Genomic DNA, 26,428 nt, shown 5'->3' with positions numbered 1-26,428 from the left:
GAAAACTGCACTCACTTTGCCCTAGAAGTCCCCCAGTAGAGTGCATGGAAGAAGGCTCTTATGAAGTTGCTAGTATCTACCTTTCTTTTTTTTTTTTTTTGGTTTTTCGAGACAGGGTTTCTCTGTGTAGCTTTGCGCCTTTCCTGGGACTCACTTGGTAGCCCAGGCTGGCCTCAAACTCACAGAGATCTGCCTGGCTCTGCCTCCCAAGTGCTGGGATTAAAGGCGTGCGCCACCACCGCCCGGCTGTATCTACCTTTCTGAATCAGCACCCAAGATGCTTTTTGCATTGAAAGAGCAACACACTTCCTGCAGTGAGGCTGCCCTGACTTCCTGGAATGGTGAGAAGCCCATTTGCCCATTCACTACCTGACTAAGCTATGTGTGTGCATGCTTCTGTTTATGTGCATGTATGCGTGTGATTATGGGTACACACATGTCATGGCACATGTCTGGAGGCAGTGGGTCCACTAAACTTTCTTACAGTTCACTGTGAATGGTAAGATTGCATTGTGTCCTCTCTCAAATGAATGAAAAGCAAACTTTCATAGAATGATGACCAATAAGCAGATGTGAGCAAGAACTGGTCAACAAATCGTACTTTGGCAACAACTCTTTACCCAGATGCATGCACAGACTTTGCAATATTATTAGAAAGATGCCTAAGAAGCAACCGTTACAAGTTCATATGGACCTTTTATCCCTGTTTGTTTTGGGTTGTTCATCTGAAAAGAGGGCTATGTACAGAACAATATGTACAGCCTAAAGGAACACTTGATTTTAACTGCTAAAACACAGATGTCTCTAGACTCCCCCTTGTCACATTTAGTTAAAAGTGCTAAAGTGAAGGGATCAATATCTTTTTGACAGTCTATCCTGATGAAGCATCTTTCTGTTACACTATTAAGGAATTATTGATTATGCCCATGTAGATGATAGACTAGAAACTGTTACACTAATAACAGGCCTTGATATTGTGGAGAATAGTGATGGGATCTGCAGAGAAAGGGAAAGTGATGTGGACAGTGGGATGCCAGGCAAGGGAAGACATGCTATACCCTGTAAGGATCTGATGCACCATGCAGCAGGCCCCAGTATTCAAGGGTATGAGGGTCTCCTCTCGGGGGAGAAGAATCATTTAAAAGCATTCGAAGAAATAAAACCCCAACCACTCTCTAGAGATCTTTTCCCCCATAAACAATAGCACTAAAGAAGATGGATAAGCGATGGAGGGGATTCCTTTCATACCCAAGCATAGTTACGCCCAGTTATCCTCAGGATCTGCTCTAGTGAAATTAAGTCTTTTGACTTAAACATAAGATCACTGTTGAGCATTTGGGACTTAGAGAAACAATGGGGAAAATTCATATGACTTAAGAAGTGGGAGAAAAATGGGATACAGCTATGGGGGAGAAAACAGATGACAATGAGAAAAAGGGAAGGAAATTCAGACATTCCTGGGTGTTTCTACACATGTACATACTAATGTGGGGCTACTTAAAATGTGGTATGTGGATGGCAGCAGCAACATTATCATCATGTGGGAGGGCCTATCTTCAGATCTACTGAAACTGATTCCCTGGGTGGGAATTGTCTGGGGTGCAAGGAGGTCTAGTAAGCTTGCCAGGTGATTCTGACTTGCTCAATTTAAGCATGACTGCTCTGGAGTTGGAGGTATGCCTCACTCGGTAGAATGCCTGCTCAGCCCTGTGGGCTTAATCTCCAGTACTGCATAGGTTAGGTGTGGTAGAACTTGTCTGTGTAATTGCAGCACTTGGAAAGCAGAGTCAGGAGGATCAGAAGTTCAAGGGCATCATATGCTACATAGTGAGTTGGAGGCCGGCCCTCTTAAAAACAAAAGAAAGAAAGGAAGGGAGGGAGAGAGAGAGAAAGGGAGGGGAAAGGGAGGGAGGAAGGGACAGAGAGAGAGAGAGAGGAGAGAGAGAGGAGAAAAACAACAAAAAGCATTGCTTTAATCTGTAACCACATGCATTTTAATTCACTTGCATATCCATGACAAAAAGAAATAAAAGAAAGAAAATCCCAAATAACTAAGTCCTGCAAGGTAGGAATACTCATTTGACCTGTGTTCCTAATTAAGCTTTATCCATTAAAATGTAATTAGAGGACATCATATTCATAAGACCACCCACCTAGTAGAAGGAATAGCCAGGAAAACAGCACCCATCCATATTTGCTACCTAAGGGTTCCAGTCTTAGCAAAAGAGCTTTAAGTGCAGACAAAATAAAACTCCATTTTGTCTTTTTACCTGCTCTGCCAGATAATATAATCTTTTCTTTCACCCAAATTTTCACATTTTAAAACGTAACAGAGCCTGGTCCCTCTGGATCATCTAGAGGCAGGGAAACAATTGGTAAGGTTTGCTTGATTGCTCAGTAAGGAACAATACTGCACACAATCACATCCAGGTAACCTCAGAGTAACAGGATGCAGAAGAGTTCAAGTCAGAAACAGCGCAGCATAGAAGTTCTTCAGGGCTCTGAAACACCATCAGCTTCCACTCAGATAAACAACATGCCCAGGATCTCACTTCCTGGCACCCGGAGTTTTCTAAAAATCGAGGTTCTAAACAGCTCTAAAGAGTAGGTCATGGAAACCTGTGCCAGGCAAATGAGATCTACTATGGAGTCTCCACAACTCTGTCCTTAGCTTTACTGAGAAAAGGCGTCAACTGACTTTACTACGGGAGCACTGGGGGAGAAAGATGCTGCTCTAATATTTAAAAAACGGAATAAACGGCTAAATGAATGATCAGCAAGGATAGGCTCACTCATAGAACAGAATACTCTCCCCTTTCCTCTCTATCTTTCCAACAAAGAATAAAGATATTGAAAGAGAAGGATTTTAGGTACTCTCTTATCTATTTCCAACTATAAAAAAGGTAAAAATCAGCTTCACCTCTAATGTGACAATGTGGTGTAGTGACGTGTGTGAGGGAGTACATAACCAGTGATAAAATAGAGCCATGGTTTTTGTTGTTGTTGTTGTTGTTGTTTTTCTGTCACCATATAAGACCCATTTCCTCTGTCTTATTTTGGTTTTTCCTGCTCTCTATGCAGCTCTCAATTCTCCAGGACCTTAGCAGCTATTATGTTTCTAGGAAGTGAAGTAGAAATGGAGGTGGCACTGAAATCAATGTATCTTATTAGCAACAGGGAAAAGAAAGCGAAACCACCTGACCCTAGAGACTGCATTAGTCCTGCTACATAGGGCTGAGCTTAAGGCAGAGCCTGACACCGGTGGCTCCCAGCATGTGCCTTCACTAGCTCTCCATGATTCCAGCCTGCTATTCTTCATGATTCTGCAAAGGAAGTTTCCCTCTATCCTGTGGATAGAACCCAGAGACAGGGTGGTGCTAAAAATTTAGATGTGAGAAGTGAACTTGTCTGACTAAATGGAGAATCCAAGAATATATATAGTCTGCTCAGACTCTCCTCCACTCCACTAAGCACCCCAAGAAAGAATCCCATTAGCCTAGACAGTGCTGCACAAAAATCCACGTGCATACATGTTGCCTGGGCATCTTGTTAAGTACAGATACTGACTCAGTGTATCTGCATTGCTAATAAGCTGCTAGGGGATATTAATGCAGCCTGTCTGGAGAATCAGACTATGGCCATCTGTGACCAAGAGGTCCTGGAAAGCAGATGAGAAATTAATCCAAAGCTACCATCGAGGGAAGAGGAGCACATACTCCACACAGCAACTCAGTAAGGGACTCAGTCTTCCTCTCCTTTCTAACTCTTGAAGGTAGAGATTAGTATACTCAACAGAAAGAAGGAGCAAGATTCCAGTGGTCCTCATTTTTTCTTGTCTTGTTGCCCGATACTGGGTTCCATGTAGCAGTGAAACTTCCTGTTGAAGTTACAAGGCTGAGGTCTTTAGAAAATGCTGAGGTCTGATCTTTTTAATGTCACAGACCTTTACATTCCAAAACTTGTTGCTTTCCGGATGAGCTCTGTCTCCTTGCGTTACAAGATTTGAAGTTGCTCTGCCTAAAGCTGTTTTGATTCTGGAGAAATTAATGGGCTAAGGGTAGAACTCCACATAGGATGTGCAGGAAGCTGGCGGGGTTGGGGATGTGGAGAAAGAGTGAAGGAAGAAGAAAGCACTGTTTGGGGATGACGCTTTGATTGAAATCCCAGGGCATTTACTTTTCTGGATTGTCCCGTAGTCTCTTTACAACCTACAGAAATCTAGAATCACGCCGATTCCATCAGTCTCATCCAAACATTCCAGGTATCCCCTTGCTTAAGGAGAAGCGAAGAAGAATGAAATATCAAGAACAAAGCCTATGACTTTCCACAGCAGCAGTGACAGGGAATGGCTTGCCTCCTCATAAAGAATATGGATGACAGAGCCAGAAAAGCAAGAGACATCTGTTTTCTTTAAATACTTGAATTTAAAAAGTAAAAGCTTCCAAATTTTATGAATAAAAATTTTCAAAATCCTGTACAGTTATGAAGTTGTTTATTAGGCAGACATAGAAAAACCATCTGTGAGAGGAAATGAACCCTCCAAGAGGGGCAAGAGGAGCACCTATCCTCAAGACCTTTGAACGGGTTCCGAACTACGACAGCATAACACAGTAGGAAGCACATGCTTACTAGATGGTTGGCCCAGGAAGTGATGAGGAACTGACCACGTGGTAAGGTTACCTCTTCTCTCTTAAAACATTTGCCACCTAGAAAGCCAGATTCCTGCCCATCTCACCAGATTTAAGATGATCAATGAACCAAAGTATAGGAAAAAGCTAAGGGAAACAAAACACAACAAACACAGAATGAGGAGGCAGAGGGGGTAAGGAAATAAAGGGAGGCTAATTAACTTTAGAGAACTGTGGCACAAGAATGTGGATAATATCTGGGTAAAGATTACCAACACGGTATTCGGATGACTACCGTGGAATGGATGGGAGTGACTTAAAACCTTTTCAAGTAAAAGAAATACTATATGGCACTGAACAGATTCCTTAAAGGTGGAGGCATCTGTGTGGATATATGAAGTCCCTCTCTTGTCTCAGTGCACGTATGCTTGTGGTAACAGTTTCTGACGTGTGGCCCTATGCACTGGAAGCCACTGAGCCTGCGCACATCATGAAGAGAAGACCTTTGGCAAAGACATGATTTGTTTGTGCAAAGAGGCAAGCCAGGCACTACCCATTCTCTTTTCCAAGGCACTACCTAGTGTCTACCACGATGCTTCCTTTCCCTCCTCTCTGCTGGGGATTGAACACAGGATCTCATGTATGCTAAGTATGTATTCTACCACTGCACAACTCCATCAGCTCCGTCCTGCCACTTCAAGCATGTCCTTGTTATATGGTATGATTGTGAACTTAAATGCTTTCCAAACAAGACTGTGTTCTCCACTCCTTACTCAAACTTTTCTAACTATTTATGTGTGTTGTGGGGAAAAAGGTGATTTTTTTTTCTTTTCAGATTAAAAAGAGCCTCTGTGGGTTTTGCTAAAAAAAAAAAAAAAAAAAAAGTTTTGTACATGAAAAAAGTTCATTTTAGTTATAATAACCAAAGTTGTGATCTTTGCTTGTTCTAAAATATTTTTCCTTGCCCTTAAGCAAATTTTGTTGCCAGTTTTAGTTGCTAAGTGGATTATATTCTAAATTGAGCTCTGAGCTTGTTTTGAAAATAAAAAGTAAAAATTTCAATTGCAATCTAGTTGGCCTAACACTATATTTTACCTAAGAGCTCAAGCGTCAAATATTTGAACCTACGACTCTTTCTTACATGCAAACCCTTAAAAGACAAAAAATACAGGTTTCTAGTCCATGCAAAGGTTTGAGGAAAAGTTAGCAATGGAGAATCCAAATATAGTGTCATAAACTCAATCCATTCTCTTTCCATTTATGAGATCAATAGAATCAAAGCACCTTAAAAATCATCTTGCAAAAAAAAAAATACAGACACATTTAATTAAATAAATACATGACAAATTCCACACATACACACAGAACCGGAGCTTACACATCACAGCGTGAAACCAACAGGAAGTGGTGTGCAAAGCCAGCGTGGAGGAAGCACAAGGACACACGGGCAGCCGCTGATGTTTGCACCTGGTCAAGCCATCATGGAAAGATCAGCAGGTCAGAAGGCAAGCGAGGAAGGGCGCGTGACGCAAGCATGCAGTGAGGACACTGGGGAGGCAAGCCACTGCACACAGACTTATGGAGTTAATGTATGAAAAAGCTTACTTCGTTTAGAAAGCTCACTAATTGGTCTACCGTTAAATAATCAGTTTTGTCTCCATTGCTGAAAAGAAATGTATTAGAAAAAGTAAGTTTTTGTATATGACGCTACAGTAGGTACGATTTACATGTTGACATTGGTTCATAATTCTATACTCCTTTTCTAACCCTGGAGTAGGTGGATTCTCAGCGTGGTCAGGGACTGCAGTGGGGGCAGGAGGAACCCGACAACAGCGGCAAAGGAAAGGTAACATTCCCACTAGGTCACAGAAGTCGCCTGCGATGTGCAGTTCTTTAGCATTATCAGAAGACATTCCTCCCGAAACAACATGTAAGTCATCCATTTGAAATAACTGGAATGAATGAACTTCTCAACAACATATTAACATTCCAAATCGAATCTAGTTAGTTCACATAATGGGTTAATACCTAAAGGAGCAGGTTAAAATCGTAGGTCGTTAGTAAAGCCAATGCCAGGGGGGGAAAAAACGTTCCAAGTGCTGTAATTAATCTACGTCAAAGTTTCTAAAAATAAAAAAACAAACCTCAGAGTGGGCTTCTATGCTAATAAATTAAGGGGTGAAAATGTAACCCTGACTAGACATACTAGAGCTAGCAACATATATTTAAAGATTACAGCAAAAAATGGTTTCAAAATTTACGGGGGCAAAGATAGTACTATATAACACTTCCCCATAATGAGAACTTACATTTTTTTAAAAAGGTCTTCTATATCTGTCCGAGGACAAATCTTTTGTGTCAGTTCATAGAACTTTTCATAAGTAAATGCAGCAGGCTCAATTTCATCATTCTGTGGAGAATAAAAAAGGACAGGTATTAAAGGAACATCTTTCTCCTTAGAGAGCAGCTATCTATAAGGTCCTGAAGTAAAGCCCTGGGCACTTGGAGTAACCACAGCAAATGAAATGAGGCTTCCCCAGTTATCAAGACGACATGGATGACACATGAGACACTTAGTGACATCTGCCTCCAGCATAGCTTTCTCTGGGAAATGCCTCATCGACTGAATACACAGAAAATTTTCTATCTCTCCTTGGGGGAGGAAAGTAAGTATTCCCACAGAGGATATGGGATAATCAAGCCCAATATTTAATTATACTTATTTTGTGAATTTTTAGAGGGTTACAGAAAGGGACAGAAGAAACCAATAAGATTTACCTATCACACACTGAAATGTAACTTTTAAAAGACTTTTAAAGGGACACATCTGAGGCACAACTCTCTCTTGCAGTAAAAAAAAAAAAAATTAATTTCAGTAACTTGAATACGAAGGGTCATGAACATAAATGGTTGGGATAGAAAGGAATCTTTCATGACATCCTGCAAGGCTGTCTGGAGGAACTGAATTTATTAGTTAATAATTCATGCTGATGCTTGCTAGGTTAAGGCAGTGTGGCTGGGTGTTCTAAAGTAAACTCCATAAACTGTATAGAGAACAGCTGCCCTTCTTTCATATCACCTTAATAAAGTTGACAAAAATCATTTTGAAGTGAAATAGTTGGATTTTAAAACACTTTGAAAAGTGTTAACATGATCAGTGAAAGGGAAGAAAGTTAACTGTTCTCTGTCACTGGCTCTAACTGATGCCAGTTTAACACAGTAACCTGACTAATCACATGAATGGATAAACAAACAACAGCATCATTGGTTTTAGAAATATGGTTAAGTCAGTGAATACCTTGCCACTGGGCAGACCTAATTCCTTGAGGGCTTGAAAGATCACCTTTTCTGTTTTCCCCGATGCAAAGGTTCTGGTAATACTACAGCAGGAGAGAAAGAAAAAAAAAATCAAGTTACTGCTCCTTCTACTTTCTCTGATGCAACGATCCAAATACTTTAGAGATGGTGGGTTGAGGGCAAGGGAAAGAATAAAGCTACCTTTTATTTGATGGTGTTTTATATACCCAAATTAACTCTTCCCTCTGGTTGCCAGGGCCAATTCTAACACAAGTAGTCCCTTTTGGTGCTTGTGAACAAGTGGGTGTTGGACAAATGCAATGATACATTCGGATCCTAAGAAATGGTGTTCTCAGGAAAAAACAGGAGCATGGCTAACAGCATAGAGGCTTTAAAGGTGCTTGTGAATGAGGTCTGCACTTGGGGAAAGCCTGTGACTCCCGTTCTCCTGGCTTGCATGTTTACTACAGTGTAGACCCAGTACCAGACATACTTCAGCTGTTTTCATCTAAGCACTCTTGAGACACCCTGCCATGCTAGCCATCTAAGAGGTCTGGGATTTTACCATGAAAATGGTGGGGAAGGATCCAGTTAATTATTTCATCAGAATCATGGCTCTTCCCAAGACATGGTATTTCAGAATAGCCTTTTAGCTAGTTAGTACAAGGAGCATCAATGCTTGTCAAATTTTAACACCTTAATGGCCAAACTTCCTTATGCAAAAGGAGGAGACCCACACACATTATAAATGTGTTGGAGATACTTAAAATGAAAATTATCTGAGTGGGAGAGGTTAGGGGATATTTGGTATCCAGACACAGTACATGTGACTCTCTGTCTGTCAAAGAGGTCTTACTCACTTGCTGATTAGAAACCCAGGTCATGAACTACTATGGTTATTGAAAGGCTAAATTCAGAAGGGCAGCCTTGACTTGAAGATGAAGATGACTTTCACCTGTGAAACGTGGCTTTTCAATGGAGCACTAGCATCTCACACCCAACCTTCACATACACCCCACTGTTTATATTCAATGAATGTAAGCGCTGACAGCCAGTTCCTCTTGGTGAGTGTGAGAAAGCACCACTTCAACTGCAGAGCACAGCTTATCAAATTAGACCCAGAGGAAGGAGCTTTACATAAATGCATTATGATGTGTCCATTTAAACCATTACTGTTTTATATGAGGTCCATGAAGACTGCAAGAAGTATTTTTTAAGTGTCCTTGAGATAACTGTATTCAAACATAAGGGAGGCTGACAATGGAGCCCAGGTGTGCTGTGAAAGCAAGTAAACCAGATAACGGGTTTCTAGCAGAGTATGTTATGTCTATATTTTCTCATGTCTTGAGAGTTCATTCAACCTTTAGACACTGACTTGGTCGTAGATACCATTTAACCTTTTCAATTTAAGGGAAAGTGGTTACTCAATGTGTCTTTCTTTATGAAAGTATACATTGATATAAGAACCGAGGGTCCAAAGCAAGGTTAGGTGCCTGTAATTAGGGGGAATAATCTGTGCATAGCAATCTCACGGGTCTCCTAGCTGACTCAAGGCTGCTGGCTTAGACAGGACTGGTTATATATAACATGGTGAAAACTGACCACTGTGGCCATAAGGCAGCAGGTCTGGAGTCTGAGCCACTCCTGGGAAGCAGAACCAAGACACCATGGTGGGGGCAGGGAGTGAAGCAAGCAGGGAAAACAGGTTTTTGGTGAGTGCTTGGCTAAATGCCAAGAAGCAGGACTTAGAACAAAAAGGTCAAGGAACACGGAGATGAGAGAGAGAGGTGCTGAGTTCTCAGACATGGGTAGGCTTGGGCCGGGCAGCCTACAGATACAGTTTCTCACTGTACGTGAAAAGAGAAGAAACCCAGAATGGAAAATAGGTACAGGGGCATTAATCAGACTATTTCCCCAGAGCAATGTGTATTGCCTCTGCTCCAGACATCTTTCCAAATCATTATTGAGTCTGAAAATTCCTCTACTGTGATATGGAGGCTAAGAAGGGAGTCTGGATTCTCTGGTTTCTAGAAAGATGCACTTTAACTAGGGTCCTGAGGACAACACACTAATCACACACAGTTTGAGACACTTTAGACATCATGGGAATATTTCATGTCAACATACTTATTTACGGTGTGCTGATAAAGGGACTGTGACATTATCACAATCTCAATATAGTTCCCTGGCCAAAGGGGTCTGCTTAGTGCTTCAAGCTACCAGGTGCCCACTGGGAATTTTTTTTTTTAGACGGGGTCTCTAGCCTAGGATGGCCATAAACTCCCTAAAACCTTGCAGTTCTGGGACTATAGGCATGCGCAATCAAACCTGGATTTAGGGAAGCCAAGGCTTTGAACACACTAGGCAAGACCCCTACCAACTAAGCTACACCCCAAGTTTCTCAATGAAATTTTATTCAAGCAAAATAAACTGTCATCCCTTCCCTTAAAGGAATTTACAGAAGCAAACACACTGAACACACTGGAGTTGTGCTCAGTCCTACCACAGTTCTGGCTAAATTCTGTATTCCAGGGTGCTCTGTAAATGACTAGGAGAATATGAGCCTAGAAACCAAGGGAGTCCATTTTTGCCCATATGTGAACATCAATGTTTCTAAGACTTTTGAACACCAACTTCTGACATAGTCACAGACTACTAGTGAAGGAGCAGGGTACTGCCCTTTTTAGGGTGCTGCAGCTTTAGGACATGGATGGATGGATTATGCAGGCCAGGCTGCTGGTATTATTAGACCTGAGGATCTTGGCCTATCCTTTAGTGGCCCCTCCAGTCACTGTCTACCACAATGTAGATCTCTATCACTCATCTCTCTAGCCATAGGTCGCATTCTGTGTTACAAAGAATATGAGACAGGACAGTTACTTTCAGAGCATGGTCTAAGAGGGAGGATGAACTGTAGCAGGCTGGTGAGTTTGAGAGAATGGCAGAATATGCAAGATCATACACATAAAAAGAAAAGAGAAGAGGGAGGCAAGGAGCAAGGCACCTTCATCCATCATTCCTGCAATTTCCTGGGAATTATATTTTGATTTAATGTTCAAGAGCAGGGGCCTTTCCCAAGCTACACAAGGACTATGAAGTCAGATCCCTTTTAACACAATGTGCACTATATTAATAGTTTCCATTTTAAAACCCTAGAATGATGGTGATGAAGTGACATTTTAAAAAGTGTTTATCCTTCACATCCATTAAAACATTCAGAACAATTTCTACCTAACCCTTGGCAGATCATCTACCAGGAGAATTATCTGCCTTTTGTTGGCTTGGTATCAATTCTACATCAACTCTGACTAACTGCCCCCAAGACACAGATGGCTTATGTTAAGCACCTATTAATAATGACAAGCACCAAAAAAAAAAAAAAAATCCATGTCAAGGAGAGCTAAAGATGATGCCAAAATAGCTAGGCCATTTCTAGCAAAATGGTGGTAATGATTTTATTTGTGAACATGCTGCCCAAGGATCCACAGAATCAGAAGTGTGATGTGATGGGCACGATGGATGGAAGGCAGACAAGAGAGACCAGAACTACTGGTGAGAGATTCTTAGATCATAATCTCTCTGTTTCCACGGAATCTGTTTTCTAAATCTTTATCATGGAAAAAAAATGAAATGAAGCATAATAGACAGACTTTTGTCTCCCACACTACCATATGTACTCTCTAAAGTATGGCTGTGCACTGTCTATATGACAAGAGTTCTAAGACTGTTTGGAAACAACCAAATAATTGCCTTTCTACTGCTCAAGTTAAGGGCAGTTTTCAATAAAACAAGAATCCTTCTGAAATGTCTTTGGTAACAACTACTAGGCAGGGTTGCTCCCACGGCTTTTTCCATGAACTTCTAAAAACCTGACTTGTTAGAAAACTCTTATGGAAAAACCTCCTTCACTTGAGTAGCGGCAAGGCAGCAAGGAATCCTATACATGGACCTGTTAAAGACCACAACAGACGTGTGGGGTCTGTGACCTGGTAAGCAATCATGAACGGCTGAATAAAAAGGATACTGCACAGGCTCATCCTCATGCATTCTAGTCTCTCATAAATACGTACTGCAGACACGTCACTTAGGTACTTAAGTTCATGATCCCCACAGCTATGGAATTAAGAAAAATGATGGTGTCTAGGGTGGATCTGCTCTGTGTGACAATGTCAGGGGGTGTGCAGACATTTGCACAGGGGTACAGAGTAGAAGCTTTTGTGCAGAATGGAGTATATAGATAGAGAAGCGGGGGGGGGAAAGAACCCTGGAAATGGTCAGGGGTGGCCAGAATGCCACAGCTGGATGGTTTCTACCCATTCAAATATTCTGCACTTGCTGACTTGTTTGTCTTCTGTGTTAAAGATGGACAGTCTAGGACAACACTCTCTAGGTTTCTTTGTTTTGTCAGTCTGTGTCTTTACTAAAGTCATTTCCAGAGACAACATCAACATGAACTTGAGTCAAAAAATCCTGAGAAGAGTGGGTTGGTACACAGGGTGTCTGTGTTTGCTTCAGGTTAAGGGCACATATCTCCTGGCCTCATGAGGATAGATGATGCTCTAGGCTGAGCCCAGCTTCTTTGATGTCTGTGAATGCTTACACAAACATCAAGTAATATGACCGTGGAGAGTTTAGTCAAGAATTTCCATAGCTACCCTCACAAGCCCTTACAGCTACACACAGACCATTAGCAAACGCTAAAATGTGAAAGGAAGTGAGAAGCAGAAAAGAGGAATGCTTGGGGACTCAGCCCGGGATGAAATATGTCAGAACTACTAAAGAAAACAAGGGAAAGATGCATCTGGCTCACGCCGTCTTCCTTTTGGGTTCCATCTGCCTTTTGTTCTCTGTCACTGTTCACTAGAGTAGGTGAGGGAGGAATCTCGTCCAATATGAAAATCTAACCAGACTCTACTGTGCTGATATTAGGGGCCTCTGGGAGGTGGTTTTATTGTTCTTGGGATTGGTATTAGAGCATGATAAAAATCCATCTGAGACAGTTCTCTAGCCCTCTTTCCTTGGGTAAGGGCACAGCTAGAAGAAATTAATCTGCAATCTGTAAGGCCCATGCTGGCACCCTGGTCATGTATTCCTAGCCTACAGGTTATGAGAAATGAACTTCTGTTATGTATACACCAAAGTCTATGGTACTTTGGTGAGCAGCTGAATTTAGGGAAAGCCCCACCTTCTCTGGGGACCAGATGAGGAGCAACCTTGGTTGGGGTGGCACTGGCCAGAGGCACAGACTTGGCACAGTGCATCTTCATAATCGGGGTCTAGCCAGAAGGAGGGAGGTAGTTGTTGCTCAGATAAGTGGGGGGGGGGGGGGACACAATATAAATTAGGAAAGCCTAGTGATTCACAGATGAAATTTCAGTGCTACATTTTCAGACATCTTTTACCACAGTTGATGCTTCCTGTTCTGGGGGAGGTGCAACTTTATTTCCACCAGTGGTTTTTACAAATTTGAACTACGAAATGACAGAAACTAAGCTTCCAGAAATATCTTAAAGGCAATGAACACATGCAATTACATATAGCAGGCTGCTGGGTCTTTGGTTTGGGATGGTGACCATAAGGAGAGCTGCAGAGAATGTCTCACTCACCTTCTCACTGGAATTTTACCAGTCGTGTTGGTCAGAAATGCCAGTTTCATCCAGCTGGAAAACAAGAGCAACACTGTGTCAGAGCATCCCACCAGCACCTGCTCCAGATCCAGAAGAACTTGGAAGAAAAGCTTCTTCATAGAGTTCATAGAGAACATCTATTCTAAAACTCCTAATTATGAGATGAATTTTGAACCCTCAGATTTTAGTGCGCTCCGTAAAATTTGAATTTAATTCAAGTTACATAATATTTTAATGCTTCCTGGTAACATTTACAACGTATTTACAGTAAAGTATCTATCGTCTGAAATTCAAATTTAATCAAGAGTCCTATTTTTTAAAATCTGACACCCCTAGGGGAATGAGAATTTGAGTGTTTGTACTGAGCAAAACATGGTGCCCGTCCATGCTGGTGTTGATTTTGCTTTCATTAAAACACTCAGGTGACAAGAAATGCGACTGCCTATCCTTGCTCTGAGGGCCAATGGGGAGTCACCCCTCCCTGCTCCCAAAGTTAGGATGGATAAGGAGTAGGAGCCTTCCTTAATCTTCAGTCCTCAGGGAAGGTCTCAGAATGGTGGGTAACTCCGCTTTCCCCAAGTTCTCAGGACGTGTGGGGAGCCAGAAGATTCCAGCACATGTCGGAATCAAGATTGTTCTCAGCTAACGACTCCTATTCCTATTATTTCTAGGCACTAAGAGTCTAGCAATTTGCAGATCATCATGTCTTTGGGAAAGTTTCTATCTTAAGTTCCAGAAGCACAAGTTGCTATTTTGTTTGGGAGATGTTTTAGGGACAAAGAGTAAGGGAAGAAGAACAGGCAGGGAGCTGGCTTAAGCAAACTTGTGTTTCAACTAGTTTTACACAACCTCATACGATATGCACCAGCCTTGGCATCGTAGGGGCTGGCTCTGTTATCCTGTTTCAGTTTGTTGTAGGAACAGGAGTATAATCTCCCAGGTATGGGGACTTCCTCTGGAGACATATCCTCTGGAGAAGATGCAGGTCTGCACTCTTGGTAAGCAGCCTGTGATTGGGTGAACAATAGCTCCACTGCCCAAAGAGCTGGTGTCTACATACTGCCCACTCAAATATAAGTAAGTTTTCCATGACTTTGATCCCTTAAAGCCATCAGCAGCCAAAGTCACAGTATGAAATAGTCTCTAGGTTCTCTCTAAGGAAACATGCACAATGACTCTGAGGAAGCAAATAGGAATCTACAAGCCAGACACTGGGTGAGGTGCTTTCTGATCTCATCCGCATGGTAATCTGGTTCTCTGATGGAGAACTGAGAAGCTAAGGATTTGCCCAAAGTGGCAACCCTGAGGTTTATAGCCCAGAGACCACACTGTTAAGCACCCACTAAACAACCAGAAGGTAAGAGCAGCAAGTGCCTAAGGCACTGTTGGCCCATAGAGTAAGGTGATGGATCAGTGGATCACTCTCTTGGTATGAGGGCCTCATTCTGCAGAGATGGAAGCTTATCTCTACAACGTCTATATATGTTTGCCTTGGGACCTCATAGCTACCTGCCATTCACGGCCCCTGTGAAAGCAGGCAGTCATACACAATTAAGGACCACTGATTTTCTGGGATTTCTATTTGAGAAACTTTCATTTGACTCTCAGCAGGGTTACAATTCTATCAGCATAGTAGACCACTTGGGATTCTACGAACAGTGAGCTGCAGTAAGATCTTCAGGCCTTGACTGAATCACTGCCTGAAATTTAGAAAGACATTTCAAAGAACCCTGAGATCCCAGGCCACATATTAAACAGGAAGTGGTACTGCTAAGGGCAGGACTTCCTGCTTTATCTCAGTAGCAGATGCTTTTTCAAATGCTTCTCTGAGACTCCTGATTACATATTAAACAGGAAGTGGTATTCCTGGGGGCAGAACTTGCTGCTTTACCTCAGCAGCAGATGCTTTTTCTATGCTTCTCTTGGCTATACCCTTAAATTGTCAGCTTTATGCAATGGAGACCTGAGATACCCTAGCACCCAGCCTACAGTCCAGGCATGCACAGGTGTCTATCAGAAGATGGACACAAAATCAATGCTTGGAACCCTTCGAAGACTGAGTGGCCAGTGGCTTTTGGCTATCAACCTTTAAAAAAAAAAATACAAGTTTCGTGAAGAGGAGTCATCACAAGTGCCTTGCTAGTGACAGAAATACAGTGGGTTGGTCAACTTCCAAACTCAGATGTACAGAAGGAAAGGCAGGCAGGAGTTGGCTGATCGGTGATGCACTCTTTACCTCCTAATCAGAACACTTAGCAGAGAAGTCCTAAAAACAAGGGCCATTGCAAACAAAACTCACTGTTTCTTGAGGCATGTCATCGGACTGACGTTGTTTGCCCTGAAGTTATGAATGATTGATCTCAGGCCTTCTACCCATTGCTGAAAAAAGAAAAAAATAAGTCCCAGTGAGCAATCTTCTGTAGCCAGGTATGGTGTTTTTATTAGACACCCTGCCTCCTCTGTGCAATCAAACTACAAACTCTTCTTTTATCCCCTTCCTGCCACACAGCCATCTATATTTTACACAGTTGTATTTTATTCTTTAATACACAGCTTTCATTCTTCCCATTAAGATAAATGTGGCATCTGCACTGCATGAAAGACTGGATTGCCTCAAAGGGATGCCACCCACTGGTTGACTTGCTAAGCTTTCTACTTGCAGCCTGTTTAAATAGAAGCCTTATTATTTTAGTTGCTCGGCTTTTTCTAAGCAATGCTGTATAGTACATGCTGATGCATTTACCTATTCCATTTTAGAGGACATTGTGATGAGGCCCTTCATTACAGTGTCTGATTTGTTCCATCCGGGCTGATTACATAGCTTAACCTGTCTGCATTTTCCAGCAAAGCTTTAAAAAGTAAAAGATTCCTTGCCTGCTGCCAGGGTACCCAGAACAGGCAGGGATGTGCTCACATAATTTCTGTATAAGGACTTGGACCTCAGCTGGAGTTCATACCATCACTCCATGGGTTTACAAGGAAAAGTGAAGACAGATTGAGCATGGCAGGGAAGAACTTTGGGTCTGTAAAAGGGCATTTTACTAGAAAAGGCTAGTCCATGAACTAAGGCCAAGACTGCTTTCAGATCCAATACCTGATGCTAATGAATGCCATAAAAGAGTGACACCTTGGCAACATGCTTTGTAGCAAACTGGTACTTGGGCATAAACAGAGTTAAGGCTCCTCTCAACCCATTCCCTACTTCCTTAGGTTTTCAGCTAGTGCCAATGGAAGAACGATATTTTGGAATGGGTAGTAACATAAATGTGAACTCCACTGTCACTGGTCACGTGATTCCTTAAATTCAAATTGAACAGATCTAAAACTGGATGTCTCAGATGGCACGCAAGTGCTCCAAAGCCATGACAAGGCTGCTAGGCACTGTGCTGAGAGTGCCCTAGAGAAACACTGTGGTCACTGCAGAAGTTCCTGTTGCGCAGCACTTCCCAAGAGTGCCATGCTTCACACCACGAGGACAAGCTGATTTCATCTGTGCAAGACCTGAGTTGCGGACTGAGTTATAAGGGTGTGGTTTGGGGTTTTGGTATTTGATGTCTTCCCATTTTTATTTGGGTAAAACATATAGAACATAAATGTATCCTCAGAGGCATTAGATAATTCAGCAAGTCCTACATCCATCAACACCATCTGTGCCTTTCCCATTGGCTCCCACTAGCTACTATTCAGTTTTCCGTGTCTATGCAAAAACACAGACTGTGCTAGGTATCCCAAACAATAATAATCACACAGAATTTGCCATATTCTGACTGGCTTACTTCTCTAGGCATACTGTTCTCATTTAACACGTGAATGTCATGGTTCATCCATCCATTCTTTTTTCGATGGACACCTGAGCTCCTTCATTTTGGACATTGTAAATCATGATATGAATTATTTTGCCTAAGTGCCCATAGGCAGAATTGCAGGATCACATGAGAATTCTTCCAACTTTAAAAGGAAATGCCACACTGCCCTCCATGATAGCTATGTCATTTTACATTTCTACCAACAGTGCATGAGGGTGCTAACTTCTACATCCTCACTAGCGCCTATTTTTTTTTTATAGGTGCCATCCTGTTGGGTGTGAAGCTAATGGCTTCTGCTGCCTCCAAGTGCCCCAGTCATTGCTAACAGCTTTCTGCTGGAAGATGGAGAAGCTCTGAGAGGCATCTTCCCTCTGGCAGCTGGCAAAGGCCATTTTCTGAGAACTGTAAATAGCATCAAAAGCTTCAACAAATAGGTGAGGTCTGGGTACTGAGAGAGAAGCAAGAAAGGAAATAGGAGCTTTAAAGAATTGCTTCGTTTCTCATCATCAGACCTCTTGTCCTCTGTCAGGCTAAATATGGACTTGGTTCCCGGGAGATTATCGAATATCCTGTTATTGGCCTAACAAACCACAGGCCCACACAGTTTCCCAGGAGCAGACAGAAAAAGCACAAATAATTTGGATGGCATTAACTGAGGGCATTTTCTGAACCTGAAGGCTTGAGATATATTCCAAAACACAGAACAAAGTCCACAGTTTCCTAGGGCACTGAAGTGGCTGGTGCAGAGAAAACGACACGGCTGTTTTTGATTGTGCTAATTTAGTTGTTTCTAGAAATAACCTCCAGACACTGAGGGGGGGAGGGCGGTGTTGAGGAGGCTTAAGTTGCCTTCATCCACTTTTTGAAAACAGCATTGGGGAAGACTTTTATTTGAATAGAAAGGTGATGACCTCTGAGGTCACCGCAGGACCCACGCAGCAGCCAATGCCACCACCATCCTCATGGCCTGCTCAGCGCTGGGCAGGGAGGCTAGGCTATATTCATTTTGTGAAGATGAAAGCAAGGCCCAGGGCCTTTCCCCGAGTCACAACTGGCTCGTGGCAGGCCTTCGTGTTGGGGTATTTTCACTCCACGGCTTGTTCTGCCTCTCCCTGCCTAATGAGGGAAAGCTCTTCCAATCCTCCCCAGGTCAAACACAGGGTATAATGAGTCCCACTGACTCCAGGACTTGTTTGTTGTTCTTTTCAAACATAAAATAGATGAGAGGCCAGCAGGTGTCAGCAGAGTCCTAGAGTTTTCTTGAAAGTTCGGCCAGGCGTGAGCTTTGATTATTTCCAGATTAACAATTTTAAAATGGTGATGTAAGATATACTTGTTTGAATTGCTTAAGGTAAGTTTGAAAATTTTATGGGCATTACACCTTCAGAGGTAGGTGCATCTCTGAACCCTTGGATAACAGACATGCTTTGTTGGGGATGCAGGCCTGTGACAGTGGGTACTTTCTGGTCCTGCTGTCCTGAGTGGACACAAGCAGCCTGGGTGCAACAGAACTTGGCCATGGCATGAAACAGCACCTGAATACGAAAGAAGGGCATGGTTCCCCCCACTTTCCCAGCAGGCTGTAGCTTTACTAAACTCACCTTTCTTTTAAATTTTAGTTGTATTTATTTTATTTGTGCTGAATATTGAAGCTAAGAACTTGCGCATACTAAGCACACATTCTATCACTGATAACCCCTTTATTCTCTCACTTTTTAATACTTTCTAAATTAAGACTTATTGTATCCCTTCTCAGGAAAATGGAAACCTTGAGGAGACTTCTGAAGGATTTTGCTAGGCATGTAGGAGAGGGGGAGGTTCCTGGGGACATTGGGCTTATCTTCTAGCACTTGACCTTGACCTTATTTTCTCCACGCAGACAGCCATGACAGCCAGACAGCACCCAACCTCCTGGCAAGTGTCTGGGCCTTCCTCTGTATGTTTCTCCTTGCTGTAGAACACTAGGAAACACTGGACCAAACAAAAGGAACCCCTCCTCATTAAGAGGATGCAGAAAGACACAATTACAGCAAAACTAGACAAAAACCACATGGATTTTAAACGGAGCAGAAATGCCAATGTTTTTCCTTTAAAAAAGTAAGGCATAGGCAAGGTAAAAAAAAGTAAGGCACAGGCAAGAGGTTCACTGCAACTTCAAGGTCAGATTTATCTACAAAGCCCAGGAAGCCAGGATTGTGGTTTAGCTTCCTCCTTCCTCGGCCCCATTCCATGTCCCAGATTCCAGTCCAGCTCTTTCTAGAGTCATCATCACCCCAAATCTCCTTATTCATTTGAGGAGACCACCAACAGAATTTCATTCCATTCTTCAGTCCCTACTCTACATGCAGTGGGTTTCATCTCAAGGAAATATGCCCAACCGTAGCCAGAGACCGGCTAGTTAAAGGATCCCGGCAGACAGGAGGGGTGGTACACAACTGTACTCCCATGAGCCAGCCTGAGCTGTACTGTGGGAGCTTCTCCCTCCCTCCCTCCTTCTCCCCTCCTCCATTCCTCTTTCCCTCCCTCCCCACTTCCCTCCTCTTCCCTCCCTTCCCTCACCTTCTGGACCAGCACCAGGATGACTTGGAAGTTGTTAAAATATAAGTGATCACGAAAAACCTCCTGACTCAGTATGTCATAGAATGGGGAACAAAAATCTGTTTCTTTTTAATTTTTAATTTTTGGGGATAGAGCATGTAAACTCGGGTGTCATAAATGGGAGGTGAGTGCTTTGCCACCAACCCATAGCCTCAGCCTTCAGAAATCTGTTTGTAATAAGTTTTGAAGTTGATTCTTCTGTAAACTCTGACCGAAGAAGCAAGTTCTAAACACACACACACACACACAAATGGACACACACAGACAAACAGACAAACACACACATGGACACAGACATGGACACTCCACTCGGGTGTGATTCCCAGCCAAGGGGCAGCAGGTTTTCCAGGGAACTTGTTAGAAATGTAGTCTTAGTTGTCATCATAGATGCCCTGGAACAGAATCTATGTTTGCCAGGTGAGCCTGTGCATATTCATTTGAAAAGCATGGGTTAAAAAAGAGTAGTTCCTCCCAACCTGTTTGTTAGTCTCCCACTGCCCCATCCAGGAGGGTCTAGCTAGGTTGTTTCTGTCTGAATCTGTTTAGGCCATAATAAAATGCCATAACTAGGTGGCCTATAAACAAAATACATTTATTTCTCAATTTCTGGAGGCTGGAAAGACTAAGACCAAGGAACCAGCAACTGTGGTGTTTGGTGAGTGCCCATGTTCTGGTTTGCAGATGGTGCCCTCTATATATTGTGGGAAAATGATATATGTCTTTCTGGGCTCCCTTTATTTCCCCCAAACTTCCCACTCTCACAATCCCATCTCTTCCTAAAGGCCACACCCCCTAATGCCATTGTATTTGGGATTAAAAGTTCACCCATGAACATAGTGGGACTTATAGCTTCAAAGGAGCTGATGTTGTCAGTATGCTTCAACAAAAACTTAAGGGAGAAAGTGTTTACTCTGGCTTAAAATTCAGCTACAGTCTATCATGCCTGGGAAGTCATGGTACAGGACCTCCCTGAGACAGCTGGGTGCATCCATCCAGTCAAGAAACAGAGGGTAATTAATGCTTGCTAATGTTGAGCTCTTTTTCTTTATTTATTCAGTCCAGGATCCTCTGCCTGTGAAATGGTCTTACCCACAATTAATATGCCCCCCACATTAATTAATGTAGTCAAAATAACCCCCTACAGGCATGCCCAGAAGCTCAGCTCTCAGATTCTAGATTCTATGACACTAACCATCACAGAAGCTGCACAACCCTGGACCGAACCTTCTAAAACCTAGAGACAATGAACCCTCCTTTGTTTTTGTTCCTTTGTGTATTTTGGTCACAGTCCTGGATGGGAAGGCTAGTAGATATACAAGTAATTTTGGAGCAGGTTTCTCCAGCTGATAATTTAAGTACCCCCTAGGTCTTTATCAGAAATTCCATATCCTGAACCAAAATAATCGGGAATTTCATGAGTGGGTCCCCATTATTCTGCACTTTAGCCCTGCAGATAACTTTAATGCAATAATCACTATAGTATAATCACTATAGTATGCTTATGCTAATGAGAGAAAAAGAGAATTGAAGGGGGTGTGATCACTGGACAATGAGCCTGAATTAGGAGACTGGTGCCTTATCCATCAGGAACTGAGAACCTGTCTTATTATAATTTTATTTTATTTTTTAATTAATTTTCCTTATGTATAATTTATGTATAGTAAATAATCACTAGGCTTTTGAATCAAGTCGTTCAAATGAGAAATAACCACCCTCAGAGTGAATACTGCCAATAGGACATTTCTATATTTTAAATCTTCATTCCCTAGTTTTCAATAAAGTTTTTCAAGCACCCATATCCCCCACTGCATTGCTGAAGTAGTATATAGAGAGTTTGAGTTACCACCAAGGCAGTGCAAGAAGCCGCAGGCAACTTGGTTAAGGAGATACGACACAGACAGGGAAACAGCGGAGCTCTTGGTTTCTAGGATCCTATGGGCAGCAGGAGTTAGCCTGGAGGGAGCCTATCAGAGTCCCAGTATCTCCTGCTAGAAGGAGATGCCCAAAATTAAGACAGTGGCTTGCTGTGGGATGTTCTGTATGTTAAATGTGTTGCTCTGATTGGTTAATAAATAAAACACCAATTGTCCAGTAGCCAGGCAGGAAGTATAGGTGGGACAAGGAGAGAGGAGAATTCCAGGGAAGTGGAAGGCTGAGTCAGATGTTGCCAGCTGCCGCCATGAAAAGTGAGATGTAAGGTACTGGTAAGCCATGAGGCACGTGGCAACTTACAGACTAATAGATATGGGTTAATTTAAGATATAAGAACTAGATAACAAGAAGCCTGCTGCAGCCATACAGTTTGTAAGCAATATAAGTCTCTGTGTGTTTACTTGGTTGGGTCTAAACAGCTGCAGGACTGGCGGGTGAAAGAGATTTGTCCTGACAGAGAGCCAGGCAGAACTGGAGAAAACTCCAGCTACAGTGGCTAGTTTGGAAAGAGTGGGTTTTTTGGGAGAATGCTTACCAGACTACCACATACAGAAACCAGATAGCAATATACTTCCTGGGACAGTGGTAGTGATCAGAATATGACTTGGGCCACTGACTCTAGTCAGCAAGAGATTCTAGAGGCCAATGACCAACAATCCAAATTTTCATGTCACCATAGCCCTCAGCACAGGACTGAGATTCAAGAATTAAGAAACTGCAGAGGGTAGAGGCTGAGTAAATAGGAGCTGACTACAAAAGTTTATAAGCCAAGGACCAATCACTAAATTGTGTTATGACACAAATACCTTATATTCATGTATGAAATTATGAAAGACTATAATAATAATAATAATAATAATAATAATAAAGTAAATAATAATAAAGTAAAAGTTAAAAAAAATCACATCAACTACTTTTTCGTGACTCTACCACATAGAGAAATTCAGGCACTAGGCATATCTCTCAAGGTGTTGTGACTCCTGTATGCAAACAGATAGACAATGGTAGTGGCAAAGGCAAGAACAAACGAGGCAAGGAAACCCGAAAGTCACTACCAATGATGCCTATGTAAAAAGAGAGTAAGATGACAGAGTTGGGTTATGACAACAGAACCAAGACACAGCCATCTGAAAGCCCAGGACAGACAGTGAAATTCTGAGTTGTGGTAGCAAAGAGCAAACTGCCTCTGAAACCAGTGAGCAGGAGGGTAGGAGAGGTCTGTCCGTAACTCAGCAGAAGAAAGACAACCCACTTGTAATCACAAAGGCCCTCAGGAAATGATTGAAATTTTCACCACATGTCCAAATTGGGAAGGGTAGATGGGGGAACTGAAGAGAGTAACTGGGGCCTTTTTCCTTGGCATGGTCTAAAAATCTCCATGCCATCCTTTCCAGAGAGAAGCTGGAGAAAGTTAAAGAGGGAACAGATTCCTAAATCACTTTCTGAGCTTGGAGGATGAGTGTCTGGGTAGGAAGTAGGCTATGCATATGGTGGCGTGTTTGACAGACAGATCTGGCGAGGCTTGGGTTGTAGTTAGATACTCCTGGTCACAGTAAGTTCAGTCACTGAGGTGGTCAAAACAGGCTGCCAGTCTGGCTGGTTATCTTGACAACACTGGATGGTTAGGTCAAAAAGGATCTCTAAATAGTCACTACAGAGGAGAGGGCAAAGAGCTGTTCTCAGTAATAACTCAGGCAAGTGTCACTTCAGATGCTATCTGTCCACTGGCATTACTCAGGTTTTCTTTCTTCTTTCTTTCTTTCTTTTTCTTTCTTTCTTTCTTCTTTTTTTTTTTTGCATTGTGTGAGCCTGATTTCAATGGTATCTTGTAACATGTCCTTTTGAATCTATACAATCTTACCCCCACTTACTCCACATTGTTACATATACAATACAAGAAAGAAAATCTAGGCATAATCAGTATATGTAAAGGCCTTATGCTTGCTTTTATCTCCTGACTTCAGATAAATGACATGTGTTAATGTTTCAAAGTCTGTGGTGCACTATATTCCTACAAAGCCCCAAAAGCATTTGAAAGAAAATGAGGTAATTCAGTTTATTTCATACAACACTCATTTGACATTCATATGGAGTGCTCTAAAATATTTGAGTAACTTTAAAATGCTGAGAGAACCAAAAGCATCAATGTTTGACCACCAACGGTTTGGTTAGGGCTATATTTGTCTCAACTGTTGATTCTGCAGCATCCTGATGACGAAGAATGAGCAAGCAGCTGGTGAATTCAAACCCATACATGAAGATGCATATCCACAGAAGCCTTACCTACAGTGCCCAAGGTCACATTCCTCCAGATAATGTACCAACTGACACTGTTTGGAAAATTATTTCAGGCCAATGTAAATGTTATTTTGACCTGCAGATCATGTTACCTACCCAGTTTCTATGTTACAGAAAATTAGCCAGGGGTTCTCTGACTGGTTCTGTCCAGATGGCCAGCACCAACCTGTTTAGCTCAAACAAGTCAGATCTATAGGTCAGCCTACAAATTGTGACTTTCAACATAAGAGGTGTTAGAAGTGAGATTAAAAACCTCTGGACTTAGATTTTGTTATCTAAGATTCTATCTTTTAAGGAAAGGTCCCCACTACACACTCATCCAATAGTGGGGAACAGAGGGCACACTGACAATAAACAGACTGTTTATGGTATAAATTAATAAATGAATGCCAAGACTGCATCATTGTTTCAGTGCTGCTGGAATAACATCTGGCTGAATGATGCCACTATAACATCGCTGTTCTGTCTGCAGAGCAGCATTTCTGAAAGATTTAAATTGGTACTCCTTCAACAGAAAAAGAAGGAAGGAAGGAAGGAAAAAAGAAAGAGAAAGAAGGAAAAAAGAAAGAAAGAAAGAAAGAAAGAAAGAAAGAAAGAAAGAAAGAAAGAAAGAAAGAAAGAGAGAGAGAGAAAGAGAGAAAGAGAGACACAGAGAGAGGGAGGGAAGGAGGAAGGCAGGCAGGCAGGTAGACATACAGAGAGATTGTGGGAAAAAGGTGAAAACCTGCATCCCTCCTTGCTGAGCGTCCCATGAGAATAAGAGTGCCTCCAAATGTGCTCTCTCTTGCTTGACTAGGCTACAGATCAACAGTGTTGAGATAGTAGATGTCTCTAAGCACATACCTCCCACAGAATACCAACCTCATTACTCACTTAAGCACTAGATTAAAAGCATACTGGTCCCACTTCTGTCTTCATACTGGTGAGAAAAAGTTTTAGCTCTGTGAGCAGCACAGCAGTGTTAGAACTCAAGATCTGGAGCAGAGCCTGGTACCAAGGCTGTAGAACATCTCCTCTAGATTAGGAGGATCATCATTAACACTCATGCAGTTTAGTTGTTCTGACATTAAATAATATGCACAACACTTTGAAGAGTGTCTGACATACATCTACAATATTTGGGACTAGAAGTGTTTGAGATTTCTTCAGATTGTGGAATATTTGCATATGCATTTTTATTTCATTTTTTTTTTTTTTGAGACAAGAGTTTCTCTGTGTAGCCTTGACTGTCCTGGAATTCACTCTGTAGACCAGGCTGGTCTTGAACTCACAAAGATCTGCCTGCCTCTGCCTCCGGAATGCCGGGATTAAAGGTGTGTGCCACCACCACCTGGCTTTATATTATTATAGTTATAATATATGTATACTATGTTACAAACATAATATTATATTTATAATAAGATAATAGCCTGGCTTAGTTAGGTTTTCATTATTGTGATAAAAACACCATGATCATAAGCAACTTGGGGAGGAAAGGGTTTATTTCATCTTACATTTCCAGGTAACAGTCCATCACACCAAGGAAAGTAAGGGCAGGATCTCAAGCAGGACAGGAACCTGGAGGCAGGAACTGATGCAGAAGCCATGGGGGAATGCTGATTGCTGGCTTGCTCAGGCAAGGTACCACTCAGTGGGCTGGGTATTCCTATAGCAAATCATCAATAAAGAAAATGCCCCACGAGATTGCCGGGGGCAATCTTGTGGGGGACTTTTTTCAACTGAGGTTCCCTCTTCTAAAATGACTCTAGCTTTTGTCAAGTTAACACCAAGCTAGCCAGCATATATGGAACGAGGTATCTTGGGGATGGGCCCATCTACAAACATAAAGTTCATTTGTGTTTTATATATACCATATTCACATACCTTGATGGTAACTTCCCACAATATTTTTACTGCACCTATACTGTGACTATAACCTGTCACACCAGGCACTCAGCCCCATTTCTCATTCATGCCTGTACTACAGTGTAGAGCATTTCAGATCTAGAATTCTGGAATTTAGGATGTTCAGCTTGTATCAGTACTAGGGGTCAGTACAATTTCTGAAAAGTATATTGGGGACCATATGTATTCTTTGCTGCATAGTTTTCATACTTTGTTGAACAACAGATTTAAAAATAAAGTAAGCTCAGCTCTTCATTCACTGGCTGTAAGGGCTGTGCTCCCAAACCGTGAATTATAATTAAATTACTTGCTCCAGATAGTAAAGTTCAAAGGCAACTGAGTTGTATCTAAAGTGAGG

General features: G+C 42.1%; 1 protein-coding gene across 8 annotated transcripts in view; it reads right to left on the bottom strand.

Annotated features, from left to right (window-relative positions):
• Plcb4 (phospholipase C beta 4) overlaps positions 1 to 26,428 on the bottom strand; it is a 383,472-nt gene that overhangs the window by 75,240 nt on the left and 281,804 nt on the right. For all 8 annotated transcript variants that reach the window (XM_059261493.1, XM_059261494.1, XM_059261492.1 and 5 more), the window contains exons 7-11: positions 15,852 to 15,931; positions 13,532 to 13,585; positions 7,927 to 8,008; positions 6,938 to 7,038; positions 6,234 to 6,291 (exon numbers count right to left, since the gene is read on the bottom strand). In XM_059261493.1, the coding sequence (XP_059117476.1) occupies positions 6,234 to 6,291; positions 6,938 to 7,038; positions 7,927 to 8,008; positions 13,532 to 13,585; positions 15,852 to 15,931 (375 nt within the window). The remainder of the gene's footprint in view (positions 1 to 6,233; positions 6,292 to 6,937; positions 7,039 to 7,926; positions 8,009 to 13,531; positions 13,586 to 15,851; positions 15,932 to 26,428) is intronic.

Source organism: Peromyscus eremicus, chromosome 4, assembly GCF_949786415.1.
Source record: "Peromyscus eremicus chromosome 4, PerEre_H2_v1, whole genome shotgun sequence".
NCBI lineage: Eukaryota > Metazoa > Chordata > Mammalia > Rodentia > Cricetidae > Peromyscus > Peromyscus eremicus.
The sequence above is the reverse complement of the archived record's forward strand: the minus strand, read 5'-3'. Positions and strand labels throughout refer to the sequence as shown.